Raw genomic sequence first — 17,655 nt, forward strand, 5'->3', positions numbered from 1 at the left:
TCCATTTAAAATTTTTTACCGTAAACTGTACACAGAATCTTATATAGATTTTTAGCTTTAGAAAAAGTAATGGAATATATCCGATATATCTGAAATTTGGTTTGCCAGCTTCGTCAAAATCACAGGCTTCGTGCTAATGAATCAAATCTTTAGGAGTATTTCCCATACTAAATTTATATAAAAATAAAAATTAATTTGATTTAATATATATTATATTTGATAGTAAAGCTAAAATTACTAATAAAAGAAATAAATTAATAATAAAAATTATTAAATTTAAGTTAATGTAATTTTATATCGTTTTGATTGTACTATATAATTAAACTTTTTTCTTATTAGATTTTATATACTCTAAAGTTCAATCTTTTGTTTTTCTTTTCTTTCTTTTTCATTCTTCTTCATATCTTTCTGTTCTTCTTCTTTCTTTTCTCCTTCATTTTGATAGTTCCAATTATCATTAATATTGCACAAAAATGTGGGACAACAATTAGGATACGATGCTGTTATGTCGGTTTCCGGAACATATATTGTACATTCTGCTGTACTTGGTGGATATGGCGGACAAATTTCAACTTTTTCTAAGAGCCTACAAATTTAAAAACTCAGTATTTGAAATAGATATCTGGATTAATTGAAAAACACTCACTTGTCTAAGTTAATTGTATCTCGAATGCATGTTGACCGACCGCATGTTGTTTTTAAGTCCCAACTTTCTTCAATTTTAAACAATTTGCAATGGGATACGGCAAAGCATCTGCCCGGAAAGTCTAGGAACAATAGTTATATAAAATTCAAGGGTGTACAGCTACTACATAACACTAAAGAGTATAAATAGAATAGAATAGAAAAAATATGTAGATCCCTAACACTAACACATCACACAATAAGTCGTGTCAAATCCATATGACGTTTACGAAATACCAACCTTCAAAAGACTATGTGTAAAATTTCATGACATTTCGATTAGTCACAAAAAAAAAGTGACAGCCATTTACGTGAAGCTACTTTTGTTTTTTTCAAAACAATGGATTCAAAACAATTTCGTGTGTTAATTTATCATTGCTTCTTGATGAAAAAAATACTGTACAAGCTCAGCAATGGCTTCAAAAGTGTTATCCGGACTCTATTCCACCGAAAAGAACCATTTGTTATAGGTTTGCTGAATTTAAACGTGGTCGTGCAGACACCGATGATGGTGAACGTTCTGGTCGTCCAATTGAGGTGGTTACTCCAGAAAACATCAAAAAGTGCAGAAATTGGTTATATCTGATCTTAGATTGAAATTGCATGAGATAGCTGAGACCGTAAAGATATCAAAAGGCAGTGTGTTTACAATTATGCATGAATATTTGACCATGAGAAAGCACTTTTCAAAGTGGGTGCCGCATTTACTCACAGTCAATCAAAACCAACAACGTGTTGATGATTCAGAGCAGTATTTGGCCATGTGTACATGTAATAAATCCAATTTTTTGCGTTGATATGTGATAATGGATGAAACATGGATCCATCATTTCACTCTGGAATCAAAAGTATCATCATCTGAGTGGACTGCAACCGGTGAACCACGTCCGAAGCGTCCAAAGGCGCAACAGTTAGTTGGGAAGGTTATGGCTTCAGTATTTTGGGATGCGCATGGTATAATCTTCATTGACTATCTCAAAAAAGGGAAAAACCATCAATAGTAACTACTACACGGCATTACTGGATCGTTTGAAATCAGAAATTACGATATAAAGACCGCATATGACAAAGAAAAAAATTTTGTTTCACCTAGAAAATGCACCATGTCGCTAATCAATAAAAACGATGACAAAATTGCACGAATTACACTTCGAATTGCTTCCTCATCCAACGTATAGTCCAGATCTGGCCCCCAGAGACTACTGGCTATTCGCTGATCTCAAAAAAATGTTGGCCAGCAATAAATTCATCTCAAATGAAAAAGTAATTGCTGAGACTGAAGCCTATTTTGAGGTAAAAGAGAATCTTAAAGACAGTCTTCTACAAGCACGGCATCGAGAAGTAAGAGAAGCGTTAGAATGATTGTATTGCCCTTGAAGGAGATTATATTGATGAGTAAAATCGATTTTAGGCAGAAAAAATTTGTTTTTCTTAGTTAGTCACACGACTTATTGAGTGATGTAATAATATTATACTATTTGTATACTATATAATATTATACTTGACAATCCTCAAACTCTCTACGCTTTAAAAATAAATATAAGTCCAGTTATGGTCGAGCTATTGACAATTAAGTATTGTCAAGATTTTGGTCTAGGATAATTGAATGATGTTGTATACTCGTGCTAAAACCAATTAAAAACAAACAAACAATATATTGAAATAAAAATTTGGACAGAATATCAAACACAACTACTTTTTATTTACTTTTACTTTTGTAACCACAAAATGAATGACTTTTTATGTACATAGTAAACATATGGTACCACCACAGAATAACATTGACTTGAAACATATAGTAAGAGATATATAAAGCAATAGACACATTAAGTACAAATGTTATATTAGTATATTCACAAAAACTAAAATTACCTCTTAAAACGTCTGCTGGTATCAAATATTCATTTATTTTGATATCTGTGGCAACCTTCTTCTCAATCACTTTCTTCTCACTTAACATAAAATAGAGGAAAATGACGACTCCACATAAAAACCACTGTTCAATTCTACCCATTTTATGCACCTAATTCGCTGCGAAATATTTCGTGAGTTGCAAATCAAAGCAAAAATACGTCGTCCGCTCCAAGTGAAGTTAACTATTGAACTAAATCTTTAAGCTTCGAAACCAGACTACGCACTCGGTAAACGTAGTTATATATTTTTTTTGAAAACATATGTTTTTATTTATCTAAGCAGTTTCAATTTTATGACTGTACTTATATAAACAAAATATTTTGTTATTGTTATTGTTTTTCCTTAGAGTGTCTTAGTTTGTGTCAACTATTCTCTATCCATTGTTCTGGGAACGTATGATCTGATCACTATTTATTAAATATACATATTTTGCTATGGTTATTATTGAAATGTCTTTGCTTACAAACTAAGAACAGATTGCCAAAATATTATTATTATCAATGCTTTGATAAAATAAGATGACGAGTAAAGAAATGATATCTTCCAGATTTAGTCCAACAAATTCCTCCACATTTAATTGTAAATATTTGGACTCTTGAGACTCTGAGCTGGGTCTAAAAAGTAATATATAACTAATGTCTTATGTCTCATGCATAAAGATATAAATACATGAAGCTGAATAATTTATATGTATCTTTTATTTGTATTTAATAATTCAACTAACATGGTTGTCTACTTATTAAATATAAGTAGAAATCTGCTCACTATAATTGACATAATACTATTTTTCAATGACATTCATTTGGCCGATATTATTAAGTTTATATTTCAAAGCAATGATCCTATGACTAATTTTGTTTGAATATAAGCTAATTGTATATCATCAATTATGAATTTCTACAATAATATTTTTAGGTATATACGGTCGCAATGTTGTATTCTTTAAAGGCCATATTAAGACAATATTGTATAGATTTAGCTTTGTAAGGATAAATCATAATACTTTTAATTTAGATTCTCTTTTCTTTGATTTCATTTATCTTACTTTAAGAAAATTTATTTCTCAAAGTAAAGGTTAAATTCATTGAAATCAGAATAAGTAGTCTGAGATCATGCAATATTTTATATATACTGTTGGAACTAATGCCTAGGGTTCCACCTTAACCTCAAGCTCACAGTATGTTGCATGACCAGTATCTTGCATTACGAGTATCAGGTTGTACACAGTATCAATGTTTTTTGACGCAATCAGTTGAACTGATTTTGGACGACCTTCACGAATTTCGTAATTTAGTCAGTGAGCGAACTGCGGTCACGATTAAAATCATTGTACCAGCGTTTCATAGTGGCAAACCATGCAGCTTCAAATTGGAAGTGGATTGGTCATACGCTTAGAAAAGCCACACCCTGTATAACAAAACAAGCCCTGCGTTGGAATCCACATAGTAACCGCAGGTCTCGAGCCCCAGCTAAGACATGGCAAAGAACTGTGGACCAGAGCTTAAAGACGCAGTGTACTCGTGTAATTAAACTATGAGAGAAGCATGCAATAGAGTAACATGTAGAGGAGTCGTTGAGGCCCCACGCTCTATTAGTAGAGAAAGACAGTAGTAAGTAAGTGAGAGTAAATAAGTCAAAAACTCAATTAATATGAATGACAATTTTTCGTACCTTAAAAAGTTTTGTAAGCAACTCAAATTTTCCAAATTTTGAGAAGAAAAATATATTTTTTTGACACAATTAATGTCGTAGATTTATGCCTCAAAATAATTTTTGTGTATTGGTATTTTGTTGTATTTAATCAAAGAAATTGTCAAGAGAACTGTAATTTAATTAATTAAAGTTCGTTGTATCGCAACTGTGTATATTTAAATTTTGCCCGACCATATTCAAAAGAAGTCTCTGTGTCATAACGCTGAAAATAATTACGACATTCTCTCAATCCAGAAAGCTTTAACCGATTTTTTAATCATAAACTGCATGTATATATATTTTTTAACCGCTGCATATCCTTTAATCAATACGAATTCGCATTTACTACAGACTGGAAGCTTCTACAAGCGACAACAAAGATTTTAAAAGTAAAATTAAGAATGTTAAAAATATTTTTAATTAAATTTTAAAGTTGATTTATGCATAAATAAAAATCTCAATCGATATATTCTTTAAAATGTTAATGAATCAATTTAAAATGTTCCTCAATGTGACACGTTTCATATCGTATATGGTATTTCAAAATAATAGTCTTTTAATAAAATTAATATTTAAGTAAGCAATTTTCTTTAAAATAAGGAATCTGCAGCTGAAACTTGTGATGGCATTACGGCGACAGCTTTACTTACTTTACTCCTTACACAACAAGATACAACCGAAAACTATTTAAAGAGCAACTACAACACGAACTATGCAGGACCTTAAAATAAATAAAAAATATAAGAAACTATTCCATAATATGAAAGAGTCTCTGAACAAGAAGTAGCATAATTTCAAGTTATCGATATTGACATCAACGTATGAAGTTACACTGCGGTATTTGCTGCAAGAGCGGTCGGAATTTTTCTGCATTTTTTATGCAGCACGTGCACGGTTTTATCCTTGCCAAAGACACACGACTAAGAAAAATAAAGGACAACTTGCCACAGGAATAAAATAAAAATGCTTTAAACTAAAGGTTGCAGTAGGAAAATATTTCAGTAAACTTAAACCAAATAGGAGCTAAAATAATTTTAAACATTGGCTCCTTTTTTCTTACTCGGTTGGGAAAGTAAAATATCGCATAGCAAAAACGTGTCGTCGACGCGCGCAATCTGCAAATATGCAGCATGCGCCACAAGTGCGAATTTTGTGGCGCACCTGATGCACTTTTAGGTGACATTTAAACTTCCATAACATATCGCAACCGCAGCAAAAAGACTACGACAACAATTCCCAAATCCATGAATACAGCAAAATCTTAGGAAAGTGCAAAAGTTTTGGAAGGAAGAGAATTGCAGTTCATATTCAAACCCAAAGAAAAGAAAGGCGAAAACTTTTAAATTGGCAGTTTGGCTGAGTGCAGTTGAGTATCTCATTTTTTCTCTTTGGGTTACTAATTTTTTTTTCTTAAAGCAAAGTTTATGTTGGCATAAATTGGCAGTTTTTGAAATACAATTTTTTTTTTTGAATATTTAACAGAATGTTGTTTCGTTTAAAATTTGAAACATTCAAAGGAATTACTTTCGAAACTTCTTTTCATTTGAATAGTGAACCTACTGTTACGAAATGATATTTTAATTGCTGACATCAACAGAAGTGTAGAGATACGGAAATAAAAAGATATTTGAATGGAAGAAAGAAAATTAAACTTAACTTGTGAGTAAAGAGGAAATTACATTTAAACAAGTTGCAGTGACGCCAGGACAGATGAAAAACTGTATTCAAAGCATATGAGATATTTATGTACAAATTTTGTGTACAAAGTACATCTAGGATCATTTATAACCACTCCACGCTGAAAAATATGATCTAACCACATGCTAGTGGAATTGATCTCACCATATTCTTAGAGAAATTTTAGCTCATGTGGTAAAGAAGTTATAAAAACCAATATACGATATGGTTGAACCCAGATGATGCATCGAGTAAAAATATCATAACCGAAGATTTAGTTAAAATTTGATTAAATCAACCAAATTATTTGTCTGAGTGTACTGCCATCGCCATATCCCAAATGCGCAATATAATGCGGTCAAATACTCTATTCATGCTGCACTTACAATCTCTTAAAGAGTGAAGTATTAACGGCTGAAATGGAATGGCTTCAGGTTTGGGTCAAATGAAGATAGTACACTCAGTAAAATTTCCTCTAATCACATACTAGTTAAATTGACCTGATCATTTTGTTAGAGAAATTTTAGCTCATGTGGTGAAGAATATATCCGTATTAAAACTAACATGTGGTATGGTTGAATCAACATGATGCATCGAGTAAGAATATTTTGTTCTAAAATTTAGTTAAAATCTGATTTAATCAACCAAATTGTTTTTATAGTGTTGAAACTAATAAGTTGTGTTTGAAAACGCTTTAGTTTTGGGTTGTTGTCTTCCAAAACACTACAGTATTTCCCATTGTAATAGGCCCTTAAAAATTTCTTCTATAAAACTTATAGCTTAAAGACTATATCGATTATAGGAATCTAACTGTTTATAACTGGGAATAACGTTTTAGAAAATGCTTCGAGGATCTTCCCAGTTATACACTTAATCAATTGTATGAAACTAATATATAAACTAACTACTCAAAACTGATAAATTGTCTCCAAAAATACTTTAGTTGTTGTAGTAGAATCACAACCAAAACTATTCTTTGAGAAAGTTATAGATTAAACACTTGATCGAGTATACGAAATTAATGTATAAAACAACCACCTGAGACCGATAAGATGTTTTCGGTAATGCTTCAAGTGTGCTTCTAGGTTAAACAATTAATCGGTTATATTAAACTAATGTATAAACTAATTACAGTCAAACTTCCATAACTCGAAGTACCATGGTGAAAAGAAAAGGTACGATTTATAGAGACTTCGAGTTGAAGAATTTTTTCGTAATTGTATGTAATTTGCTCTCTAAAGTGTGTTGCACTCTATTTAGTTTGATTTATAGAAAATTCGAGTTATAGAAGTATGAGTTATGAAAGTTTGACTATACTTTAAACTCACAAATTCTCGAATTTCTGTTACGAATTGTAACAGGACTATAACCAAACATTTTCTTTAGAGAACTTTTAGATTAAACATTTAATCAACTACAGAAACACTAAACCAGAAAAAAATTAACATGATCATTAGTTATAGTCATTATTTTAAACAATTAATTTTCTGAAATTTAAATTGAAAGGCCAAATTTGTTATGTACAAGAGTTTATACCAATATTCTAATAAAAAGATATAAAATTACAAAAGACTCAGACCCATAAGACTTAGTAAAGAAAACGAAAAATAGTTGAACATTTTTTTTTAAAAAATAATATTTTAATGACGCCACCGACTTTAATAATATTGTTTCTTTAATATATTTATTTATTAATAAGTTGAAGAAATATACAAAATTTCCAAAAATTTCCCGAAAATTCCGGAGTCGATTTCTTAGGTTAATTTAAAAATATTAAATACTTTTATTTGTGACCAAAAATTATTATTATGATAATTTGTTATCAGGCTAAAAAAACACTAATTTATTATTTATATTTAAAAATCATTTATAATTTATTAAAAATAATTCTTCCAATATTTCGACTATCTTCGAAAGTCATCTTCAGGGAAAACTAAACAAAATATACGATGTTTCATTTTTATAGTGGAACAATTATAAAGAAAAATCTTACAATAAATACAATAATAATAATGACAACAAGAAAAACAACAATAAAAAAGTAAAATAAATATTATGAAAAAAAAATTTACAAACATCCTGTGTCATTTGTTTATAATATTTCTATAAGCCTGAGTACAGTTATCCGTATCAGTTTTATAATTAAGTCTTATACTATTGGGAACTTGAAGTATTGAGAGCAGTTCCAGAAAGTATCTTTTATAATGGTTCCTTTCTTCATATAAGATTTTTGCCTTCTCAAAATCAGATTCATGTTTATGGTCCATACAGTTTGCAGCCAATGCTGTATTGGCTTCAGCACCACTTTATTTTTTAAACTATGTTTATGTCCAGCCATCCTTGTCTTAAACTTATTTTTAGTCGTACCTATATATATTTTATTACCCGTTACCTTTACAATTCAGCTGGTACACTACATTAGATTTGTATTTATTATTTATTTTTGTTTTAGTAATTTTTTTAGGTTAATTTATATAAAATAGAACTTTATGTAGCATGGAAATCATTATGAATAAATCTGGTTTATTTGATGCTTAACTCGTTCTGGTTTTAAGAACGATGCTTAACAATCTGAAAATTCTTTGAAAAAATATTATGATGATAGTTTAGTATTTTTTATAAAAACTAAATAAAAATAAGTACTTTAAAAATTTTTAAATGTATTTTCCAAAAATATTCGGATATTTAAAAAAAAAAGTTTACTTAGAATCATCATCACTTCCTTGCTCATGTCAATAGAAAGATATCTATTCTTCTTCTAGTCTTTTACTCTAACCAGAACGTATTGTCGTACAGATATGGGAACTTCTGGGTTCACCACTGGGTTTTTGCATAGAAGTACCTAAAAAATTTTGACTGTGATGTTCTGAAAAGAAATATCCGTCACGCAAATAGCAAGCTACTATCAGTTACATGCCAAGAAGTCGTCCGAAAATATCCTCAAAAAGTTCCAACTCTATGAATTGACCTGTTAATGATATTCAATGACATTGTTTGCAAATCTAATAACAAACAAACAATATATTAATTTAAAACTTTTTAGGGGCAAATTCAAATCAGTAATAGTGTTTTCGATTGGTAAATCGGGATTCAATCTATTGTCTAATGCAACATTTTTAGAGTAATTTATCATTTTTTTAGTAGTGTTAGAACCCATGTATATTTTTCACAAATATATATTGAATTAAATCATAGTACTATATATCTGTCCAATCATAAAAAACAGATGTTAAATTCAGGATAATTTTGTTACATTAGCAAAATATCTAGAGTGTTATGAATTAATCGCGAGTGTTATATATTTTGCTCCAGATTCAGCAATCGAAAATAAAATTACACTAACACTCCATTATCTCGATTGAAAAAATTACACCAGATTTACCAATCGAAAACCCCATAAGGCTTTTCACATATATTTAATTTTATATGAATTGTTCTCATTTTAGGTACAAATACAAAACATTATAATTGTACAAATAGATTATTATGATTTAACCTCATTAAAAGAATTATTGTAATTTGATTGATGTCATTGCATTTTGAGAGATTTATGTATATCTCATCAATTGTATTGAATAGGTTAATGAAGCTGTTCAATATTTCAAACCTTTGTAATGCTTGGAGCTAAGTTACATTTACACAAAAAATCAAAACATTTATTCATAACTATAATTCAAATTTGTTTATGCAATAAAATTAGGTTAAATATAGCATAAATTTATTTATCGAAATCAATATGAAATTATATGAATTTTTGTAATTTTAAATTGAAAATCACAGTTGTTTTTAAAATTTTGCAAAAATAAATTGAAATCATTTTGTTCGTTTTTATTAATATACCATATTTATTTATGTAATTACATCAAAATTGAATTAAATGAAAAATTTCTAAAATATATAAAAACATATTTTTTTGGCGTATATAAATCAATCATTTTGAAAATATTTAATTCTGCATGAAATTATTAATTATAATACAAACGTACTAAATAAGTTCTAAGTATATATGAAAACTAAATCTCTGAATATTAATATTAATTAAATATTATTATAAACATTTTTTAATTAAATAAATAATATTATTTAGTTTTCCGAGTAATTTTATATTCAGTATCTATTAGATACTTTCTATTAGAATAACATCATTTTAAATTAACATCCATATATATCAAGTAGAACATCGCCTAATCGCTTCTGTAAGATTTCAAGGGTCTTTCCTTATTGTAAATAATGGTTGGCATGGGTGCAACTCGACTTCTAGAGATTACCACCCTCACCAGCATTACTAAGTTTCAAAATCGTTTTTGCACTACTAAAATTAAAAATAATGGTTGTTCCATATTGCATTATCCTTAATTGTCAACGACTTGTAACAGGTGCAATGTTTGGTTATGGTTAATAGGGCCGTTTGAATCTACTCAACCATCTTATCTAAGAATGTTTATATCTATATAAAAAGTGTTTCGAATTTTCTGATGAAATGAAAAGTATTTAAGCTATAATCTGTTTAAATCTTACTTATTAAAATTCTTTTTTATATTATCATATGGATTTTGTATTAATTTTGTATGAAAATTGACACATATTGCTGCCTATTTATTAAGTTAAATATGGTGTAACATAAAAATAGTCTCAACATAATATTATTTATGAAATTTGGTTTCAATATTATTAACAAAGACTTTTAAAATATCAGGTGTTCAAATCACATATGGTATAATTGGAGATCTTTCTTAAATAAATTCGTATGTCTTTTAATTCTTATGTTAGGTTTGAATTATCTTATAAAAATTGATTTAAAGCTCTTATTATTCGTTTCACAGTATCAATCTCCTGATGTGCAATGTAAAATTATTGAACTAAAACTATAAATAATGTACTAATTGCCAAAGAAGTAAAAAAAGTATAATTTCTTTCACCAGTCAGGTCAAAGTCAACACACCCCAAACCTAAAAGTTTGGACTTAATTTACAATTAATTCTGTACTAATATATCGGTTTTCACAAGACATTTGACTCACAAAACTATATGATGATTCCTGCCGTGATAGTCTGACCCAAACTTAATTATATTCTGCGTTAATAATGTTCTACTTGAATTCACTTCTCAATAGGAATAAACTAAATACCAGGTGGTTTTTAAACACTCAGCCCTTTGCGTACAATTTCTTCGCCTTTAAATTTACATTCCTTCCTACTAAATTTTAGACTGTTATTATTTACTTTTTAAATAAAGCAGTTAATTGCAATTTAGTGTTTCTAAAGATGGTACCTTGTGATCAAAAAAGAACTTTGAATTCCCGCGCTTATACAATCGGTAAATTTTTTTTATTTTCACACTGGCAACACTATTATACACATTCTGTCAAAGTTTAACGCATATCGTACGATTAATTTTTTTTTGGCGTCTATACAAAAAGTCGAAAAATTTTCCTGTGGCGATTTTTAGCTAAATTTCATTCAAAAAAAGCGTCGTTGTGATATGGCCAAAGAGATGATTTTCAACGCAGATAGTGACCCCATATTCATCGAACATCATAATTGGTGATGAGACATGAGTCTATGAATTTGACATGACCACCAAACAACAATCGACCGAATGGTACTTCGAAGGTGAGCCAAAAACCGAAAAGAGAACGCCAAAGTCGGTCCAAAATCAAGGTTATGCTGACTGTTTTCTTCGATATTCGTGGTGTGGTGCACTATGAATTCCTTCCGGAATTATGCGTCGTTTGCGTGAGGCCATTCGCAAAAAAAGGCCAGATTTATGGAAGGAAAATGGATGGGTTTTACACCACGATAACGCACCGGCTCACACAGCATTTGTTGTGGCTCAGTTTTTGGCCTCTCTTTTTGGTACTCTCTAGATATGGGTCCGTGTGACTTTTTCCTCTTCCCCCAACTCAAACTGTCATTGCGAGGAACGCGTTTTGAGACCATAGAGGCCATAAAAGAAAATTCACTGCGTGAACTAAAGGCCATACCTTCGGCGGTCTATAAAACTTGTATGGAAAATTGGATCAAGCGTTGGCATCCATGTATCGCCACAGGAGGAGAGTACTTTGAAAGCGATAATAAAGAAAATTATTTAAAATTAAAATTTGCGTTTTTTTTTTTAAATTTTCGTTCTTTTTTGATCATAATGTACACTTAACTTCATGTTACTTCAATATTCCTACCTAAATTTAGGTGTTGTGAAGTTATACATAGATTGCAAATCTTGAAGACATTAAAAAAATTGTTTCAGTTGTAAGCTTTAGTTTTGTACCAAGCAAAACAAAATAATAAAGGCAAAAATATTTGGTTTTCTAAACAAATGTTCTTCTCATTCCTAAGGAAGGTAGTTGTTCACATAACTTTATATGAGACATAAGAACTTTTACTGTAACTAGTATAAAATTGTTATCTTATTATAATGTTGGTATAATTAATTTCAAATTATACTTAATATCTACCAAACAATTTCGGTCAATATTTTTGAATTCTTCTGGTCATCGAACCTAGATTAGATTCTATAATATTACGTTAAATACAGCCGACATACTTAAATTCTTGTGTATCGGGTTAGATATTATAGAACTACTCTATACTATACTCTGGACTATTACATACTCCAGGCGCGGTACTGCATTTAGCTTATATTCTTTAAATACAATGTATAACATTACTTATACATGTTGTAGTATTCTTATTTTTGTAAAAGTCATGAACATTATTTTAAATTTAAAAATAGAATAAAGCTGATTTGAAATTATAAATCTAAATGAGTGTAAAATTTAATTATACATGTCGTAAAATTAATTTTATATTAAATGAAATTAATTCCAATGGGACTTTTCCATATGACAGTGCACAACTGTGACAACTTAGTTTCTGCAATATTTTATCAAAAATGTATGTAAATCTCACAAACAGTTCTAAAATCACTCCATATTCATTTAGTTATGGAAATATGTCACCAAATAAGAAAAAAAACAAGAAAAAAACAAAAGTTAACGAATTCTAAAAAAATGATTTTACAACAACTTAAATAGAGAAACAACACAGATTCGTTTCCTGATAAAGTTATAATTTTTTTTCTATATCTTCTCTTTTTATGTTGTTTACTTGTGAAATTCATAAATAATTTGATTTTGTTAAAAATTCTCATAGGATTTGTGCGGTGCATTTTATGGCAACTGTCTGTTTGTATATCTTATTTTATGCATAAACACTCGTAAAAAGTTATTTATGAAATTTACATAAATATGTTACCAGAAACGTACATATACGGCCACAGTTATACCAATGAAAACCAAACCACTTGCTCGTCATCCATCCACTGCCTTCATCAACATTCATCACCGCTGATGCCACCTTTGCTAAACTTAAGCTCCTGCATTGAACTTGTGCACCTACCTTTGCATGCACATATCCCGATCAACCCCGTTTTTTGTGTTAAATGTTAAATTTTTGTGTCTGGGGGTCACCGTAATCCCCAAACAGTTGTATGGATACAATCGTCATTTTCACTTTATTCTCTTTACAACTGTTGATTGCTGAGTTACCGAGTTACTGAGTTACTGAGTTTTTAAATAATTCAACTGACACTTCCACTGACATGTGTTGAAGTATTTCATTCGTTCTTATTTTTGAATTTTGTAATATCGCGTTCTTGCTTTTTCTATCTTTTTCAATTCACCGAAAATATAATTTCATTTTATTTCTCCTTATTTTTCCCAAATGCTCATATATGCCCCAGCAATAATTTTGCATATATCCTTCATGCATATTTTAATAATTATTTGAATTGTTGTTTCTGACGGTTATCGAAAACAGAAATTTCTAACATATTTTGTATAGAATATAAAAACTTGAAAAAATATCTAAAAATTCGTTAATATTACCAAAGATATTTTCATAATAGAGAGAATTACTATTCATATATACTCGTATTCACTGGTAGTTTATATACATTTTAGAAGGTACATTTGTTAAAAAAAAATCTCTGAAAATTTTATTCTACCTATTCAAAACTTTAATTAAAAGTACCATAAAGTCTTCATAAATCAAAAATTTTTTTCTGTTAAAATGAATATATCTTATATCTCTTTCAGATGAAGCCCAATAATTAATAAAATTTTTCTTTCCGAAATAATTGCTCCTAGCAAGTATCATCCAGCATCTGCCTACATTTGCCCTGCCAGTGTATTTTTCGCTGTGTTTGAGCTTCAAATTGAAATTTCGTTTATTGAAATATGCATTGGCATAGCAATGAGTTCCTCATAAATATTTAGCATATTTCCCTATGGGATCAAAATAATAAATAAAGCAATTGCATTAAAATGAAAATTTGCAAGGATGCGCAACACGTATCAATAATGTTACGCACAGATACATTCGCTTAAGTCCATGCAAGTAATTCCTCATGTCATGTGCCTGTGAAGCAAAGTTCTGAATAATTGGTGAAGGTATTATTGTCAACTTCTTTTTTTATTATCAATTTTACTTTGTAAAATGGTTAAATAAAAGAAATTATCCAAATTTTTACTGAATACATAAAATGAAATATGAATTTTTGTTATGCTTGTGGTGGTCGCAGGATTACACTTAAAATATATTCTGAAATGTAATGGCACGGTTTTACCTATAAACTCCTGAAAACGTTTTTTATGGATTTTCATTGATTAAAAACAATTGTTTATAGTATTAACAGTAATAAAATTTATATGAAATATTAATTTCGTTATATTCTCGTAAATATGCCTTCAAAAGTTGCTCATTTAAATTTCATACTGTAAGAACAGAATGCATGGATAATTCCCAAAGTGAATATTTAACGGTTCATTTCTCCATCTTATAAGACTTGAAATTTTAAATAAAAAGTCAAGTATGTTGAAGCAAAATGTTGGCTTTGAGTATCTTTTTGTATTGTTATTGTTGTATCCAATGAAATAATTGTTAATTTCAATGAAAAAAATCAGGTTTTTAAACTATTATTAATGTATTTATTTTTTTTACGCATTTGCCTTCATTGTTTATCTACGAAAACACTGTAGGCAGTGTCAGAATATTCTTACTCGACGTATCATCTTGGTTCAACCATACCACATATTGGTTTTTATAACTTCTTTACCACATGAGCTAAACTTTTTCTAACAGAATGATGAGGTGTGTATGACAACATATCTATTCCAAATAAAAAAGGGTAAAGAAAAATATAAAATCCAAAAAAAAAAATTCAACTATGAGGTTTTTTGAGCTAAAGAAATATCCAACATCGCTAAGTATACATCATCGTGGTCTTTGGAAAAATCTTTTGCTTTAAATCTTCGTACTTCAAAAAATTACTTACTTATTGATAACGTAACGAAAAAGTTAATCAAAAATGGCATACATTGAGAGATTTTCAAGAAGGTATTCTGTATGCAGCGTATTCTGTGTAATAAGTGAGGGATCACATAAAGTTTTTGAAAACCAAAAGAGAAACCATCCAATAATTAATACTGACTGTTACGAATAACGACTAATGAAGACAAATTTTGATATCTTTTATTTATAACTGGATAGTGAAGGTTAGATTAGGTGCTGACTGTTGTCAGCACTTCCACTCGGAGGCATATATTGCCCATTGTGATGCGCTCAAAAATAACCTTGTTAAACCATTTGGTTTTCCAGATCAAGTTGAGGAGATCCGATAAGTTTGCTTTCGTTATCTTTTCCAAGTCAGTAAAAAAGCGATCCCCGAGACATTGAAGTCGCTTTGTCTAAAGTCCTGGACAGCGACAAAGGAAGTGGTTGATAGATGCTACCTCCTCTTCATCTTGGCAACTCCTGCATAATCCGCTTGTTGGAATTCGCCACTGTTGGAGCATAGGTGCAATGGCACAGTGCCCTGTTTGTACTCCAGTAAGCACACGAACTGCAGATTTGCCGAAGCTTAAAAGGCTTTCCGATTTATTTTTGTCCAACCTAGGACATAAGGTTTTAGTAACCTCACAGTCTTCATGGTTAGTCCATAAATTGTTTGTCACCGTGTTGGTGATTTCCTCTATCATCCTAAACAGTTCACATATTGGTGTATGTATTGTGAGGTCGGCCTCTCCTGTAAGCAGTTCAGAACCTCTTCTGGTCATCTCATCTGCTAGTTCATTCCCTTCAATATTGCTATGTCCAGGAACCCAGCAAAGAGAGACCTTGAGATGTTTGATGCTCATCAGTGAGGTACGACATTTTAATACAGTCTTGGATTTAACTGTTTTGGTTGGACTGCCTTATCTGCATATCTTTCCAGAAGATACCTGCTTCCGTCCCACCCTCCATCTTTGAGCCATCTGTGTATATGGTAACTGCAGAGTTACTTTTTGCACATCCAAGCTCCCAGCTATCTCTGGTTGGAGAAAGACTGGGAATTCTGGTATTGAAATCTAGTATTGGTGTCATATAGTCTATAGCAGAGTCCAGGTCCGCGTTGACTGAGTCATGACCCCTCCTTCTAATCTTCTTCAAAATTGTACGGTGTCCGTAGTTAGCTGGTTTCCACATCTTAGACTCCCGAAGCCTAAGAACACTTTTGGCAGCACAGCCTTGCATAAACACCCATAGTGGTACGAGATGTAATATAACATTTAGACCCTCTTGAGGCGTACTATTGATTGCTCCGGTGATACCTAAGCAAGCCAATCTTTGTGTTTTTCCGATTCGGGCTAGATTGCATTTTTTGTCCTACTCCTGCCACCAGACGAGAGACCCATAGGTAATGATAGACCCGATGATCGTCGTGTACATTCCGTATATTACATACGGTGACAATCCCCATCGCTTCCCAAAACTCTTTTTGCAGAAATAGTATGCAGCTAGTCCTTTTCTAGTTCTCTCCTCAATATTCCTTCTCCAATTTAGTTTGGAATCTAGATAATGAAAAGAAATATTGTTTTTTCAAAAATTCTTTTTCTCTGCTATGTACTGAATTATTTAAGCTTCCAATAGCATTTTACAGAAAATTTATGGAGCTGACTTCGAATACACAATATTTATTATATATAAACTTTACAAACACTTAAATATTTTTAATTAATATTAAAATTTTATAAAAAATGCATGCAATTCCCTATTTATATTTAGTTCTAAGATTTAGAACCAAAAATGTTCTCAGTCACGACGTATATTCAGGATTCATTAAACAAACAACCTATATTTAGCAAAATATATAATGCACTATATATCAAAGAATGCATACAAATATTATGTTGAAGTTAGTTGAGTCAGTGCATTTGAGTACTTTTACTCTTTCGTAACTAAGAAGTTTCTTTATACCAATCTCTACGTCTTGACTGGATTATTGCTTATCACTTCATCAGACTAAGCTATAATTAAGCTCAGATCTGCATAAATTTCCTGTAACCTGTAACCATTCTGAGATTTGATAATGCTGTGTTGGTAAGCCTGTTAGTTTTCGTAAATAATTTCAGGGCTCTATCATTTATGTATTTTTTTCATCGGATCAATCTTGAGATCCCTGAGGATGTCATTTGTTCTAATGTACCATGGTACCTTGAGAAGTCTTTTCAGAGCCTGACTTTGTGCAATTTCTAGTTGGCTTATTAAACTGTACACAATTGATATTGTGTTAATATTTAAAAAGTTTAAGAATAATAACAAAAATAATAAGATATTAAATATGAAAGATAATAAGAAATAATAATAAGAT

The 17,655-nt window shown here is 30.3% G+C and overlaps 1 protein-coding gene across 1 annotated transcript; it reads right to left on the minus strand.

The window, feature by feature from the left end:
• Positions 1 to 351: 351 nt before the first annotated feature.
• Positions 352 to 2,803, minus strand: LOC119683276. The gene is made up of 3 exons (XM_038096920.1): positions 2,557 to 2,803; positions 647 to 767; positions 352 to 586 (listed from the first exon to the last, which is right to left on the minus strand). The coding sequence occupies exons 1-3, from the start codon at positions 2,696 to 2,698 to the stop codon at positions 352 to 354; spliced, it is 498 nt and encodes a 165-aa protein (XP_037952848.1). The 5' UTR covers positions 2,699 to 2,803.
• Positions 2,804 to 17,655: the final 14,852 nt, after the last annotated feature.

This window comes from Teleopsis dalmanni, chromosome 1 (assembly GCF_002237135.1).
Source record: "Teleopsis dalmanni isolate 2A chromosome 1, ASM223713v2, whole genome shotgun sequence".
NCBI lineage: Eukaryota > Metazoa > Arthropoda > Insecta > Diptera > Diopsidae > Teleopsis > Teleopsis dalmanni.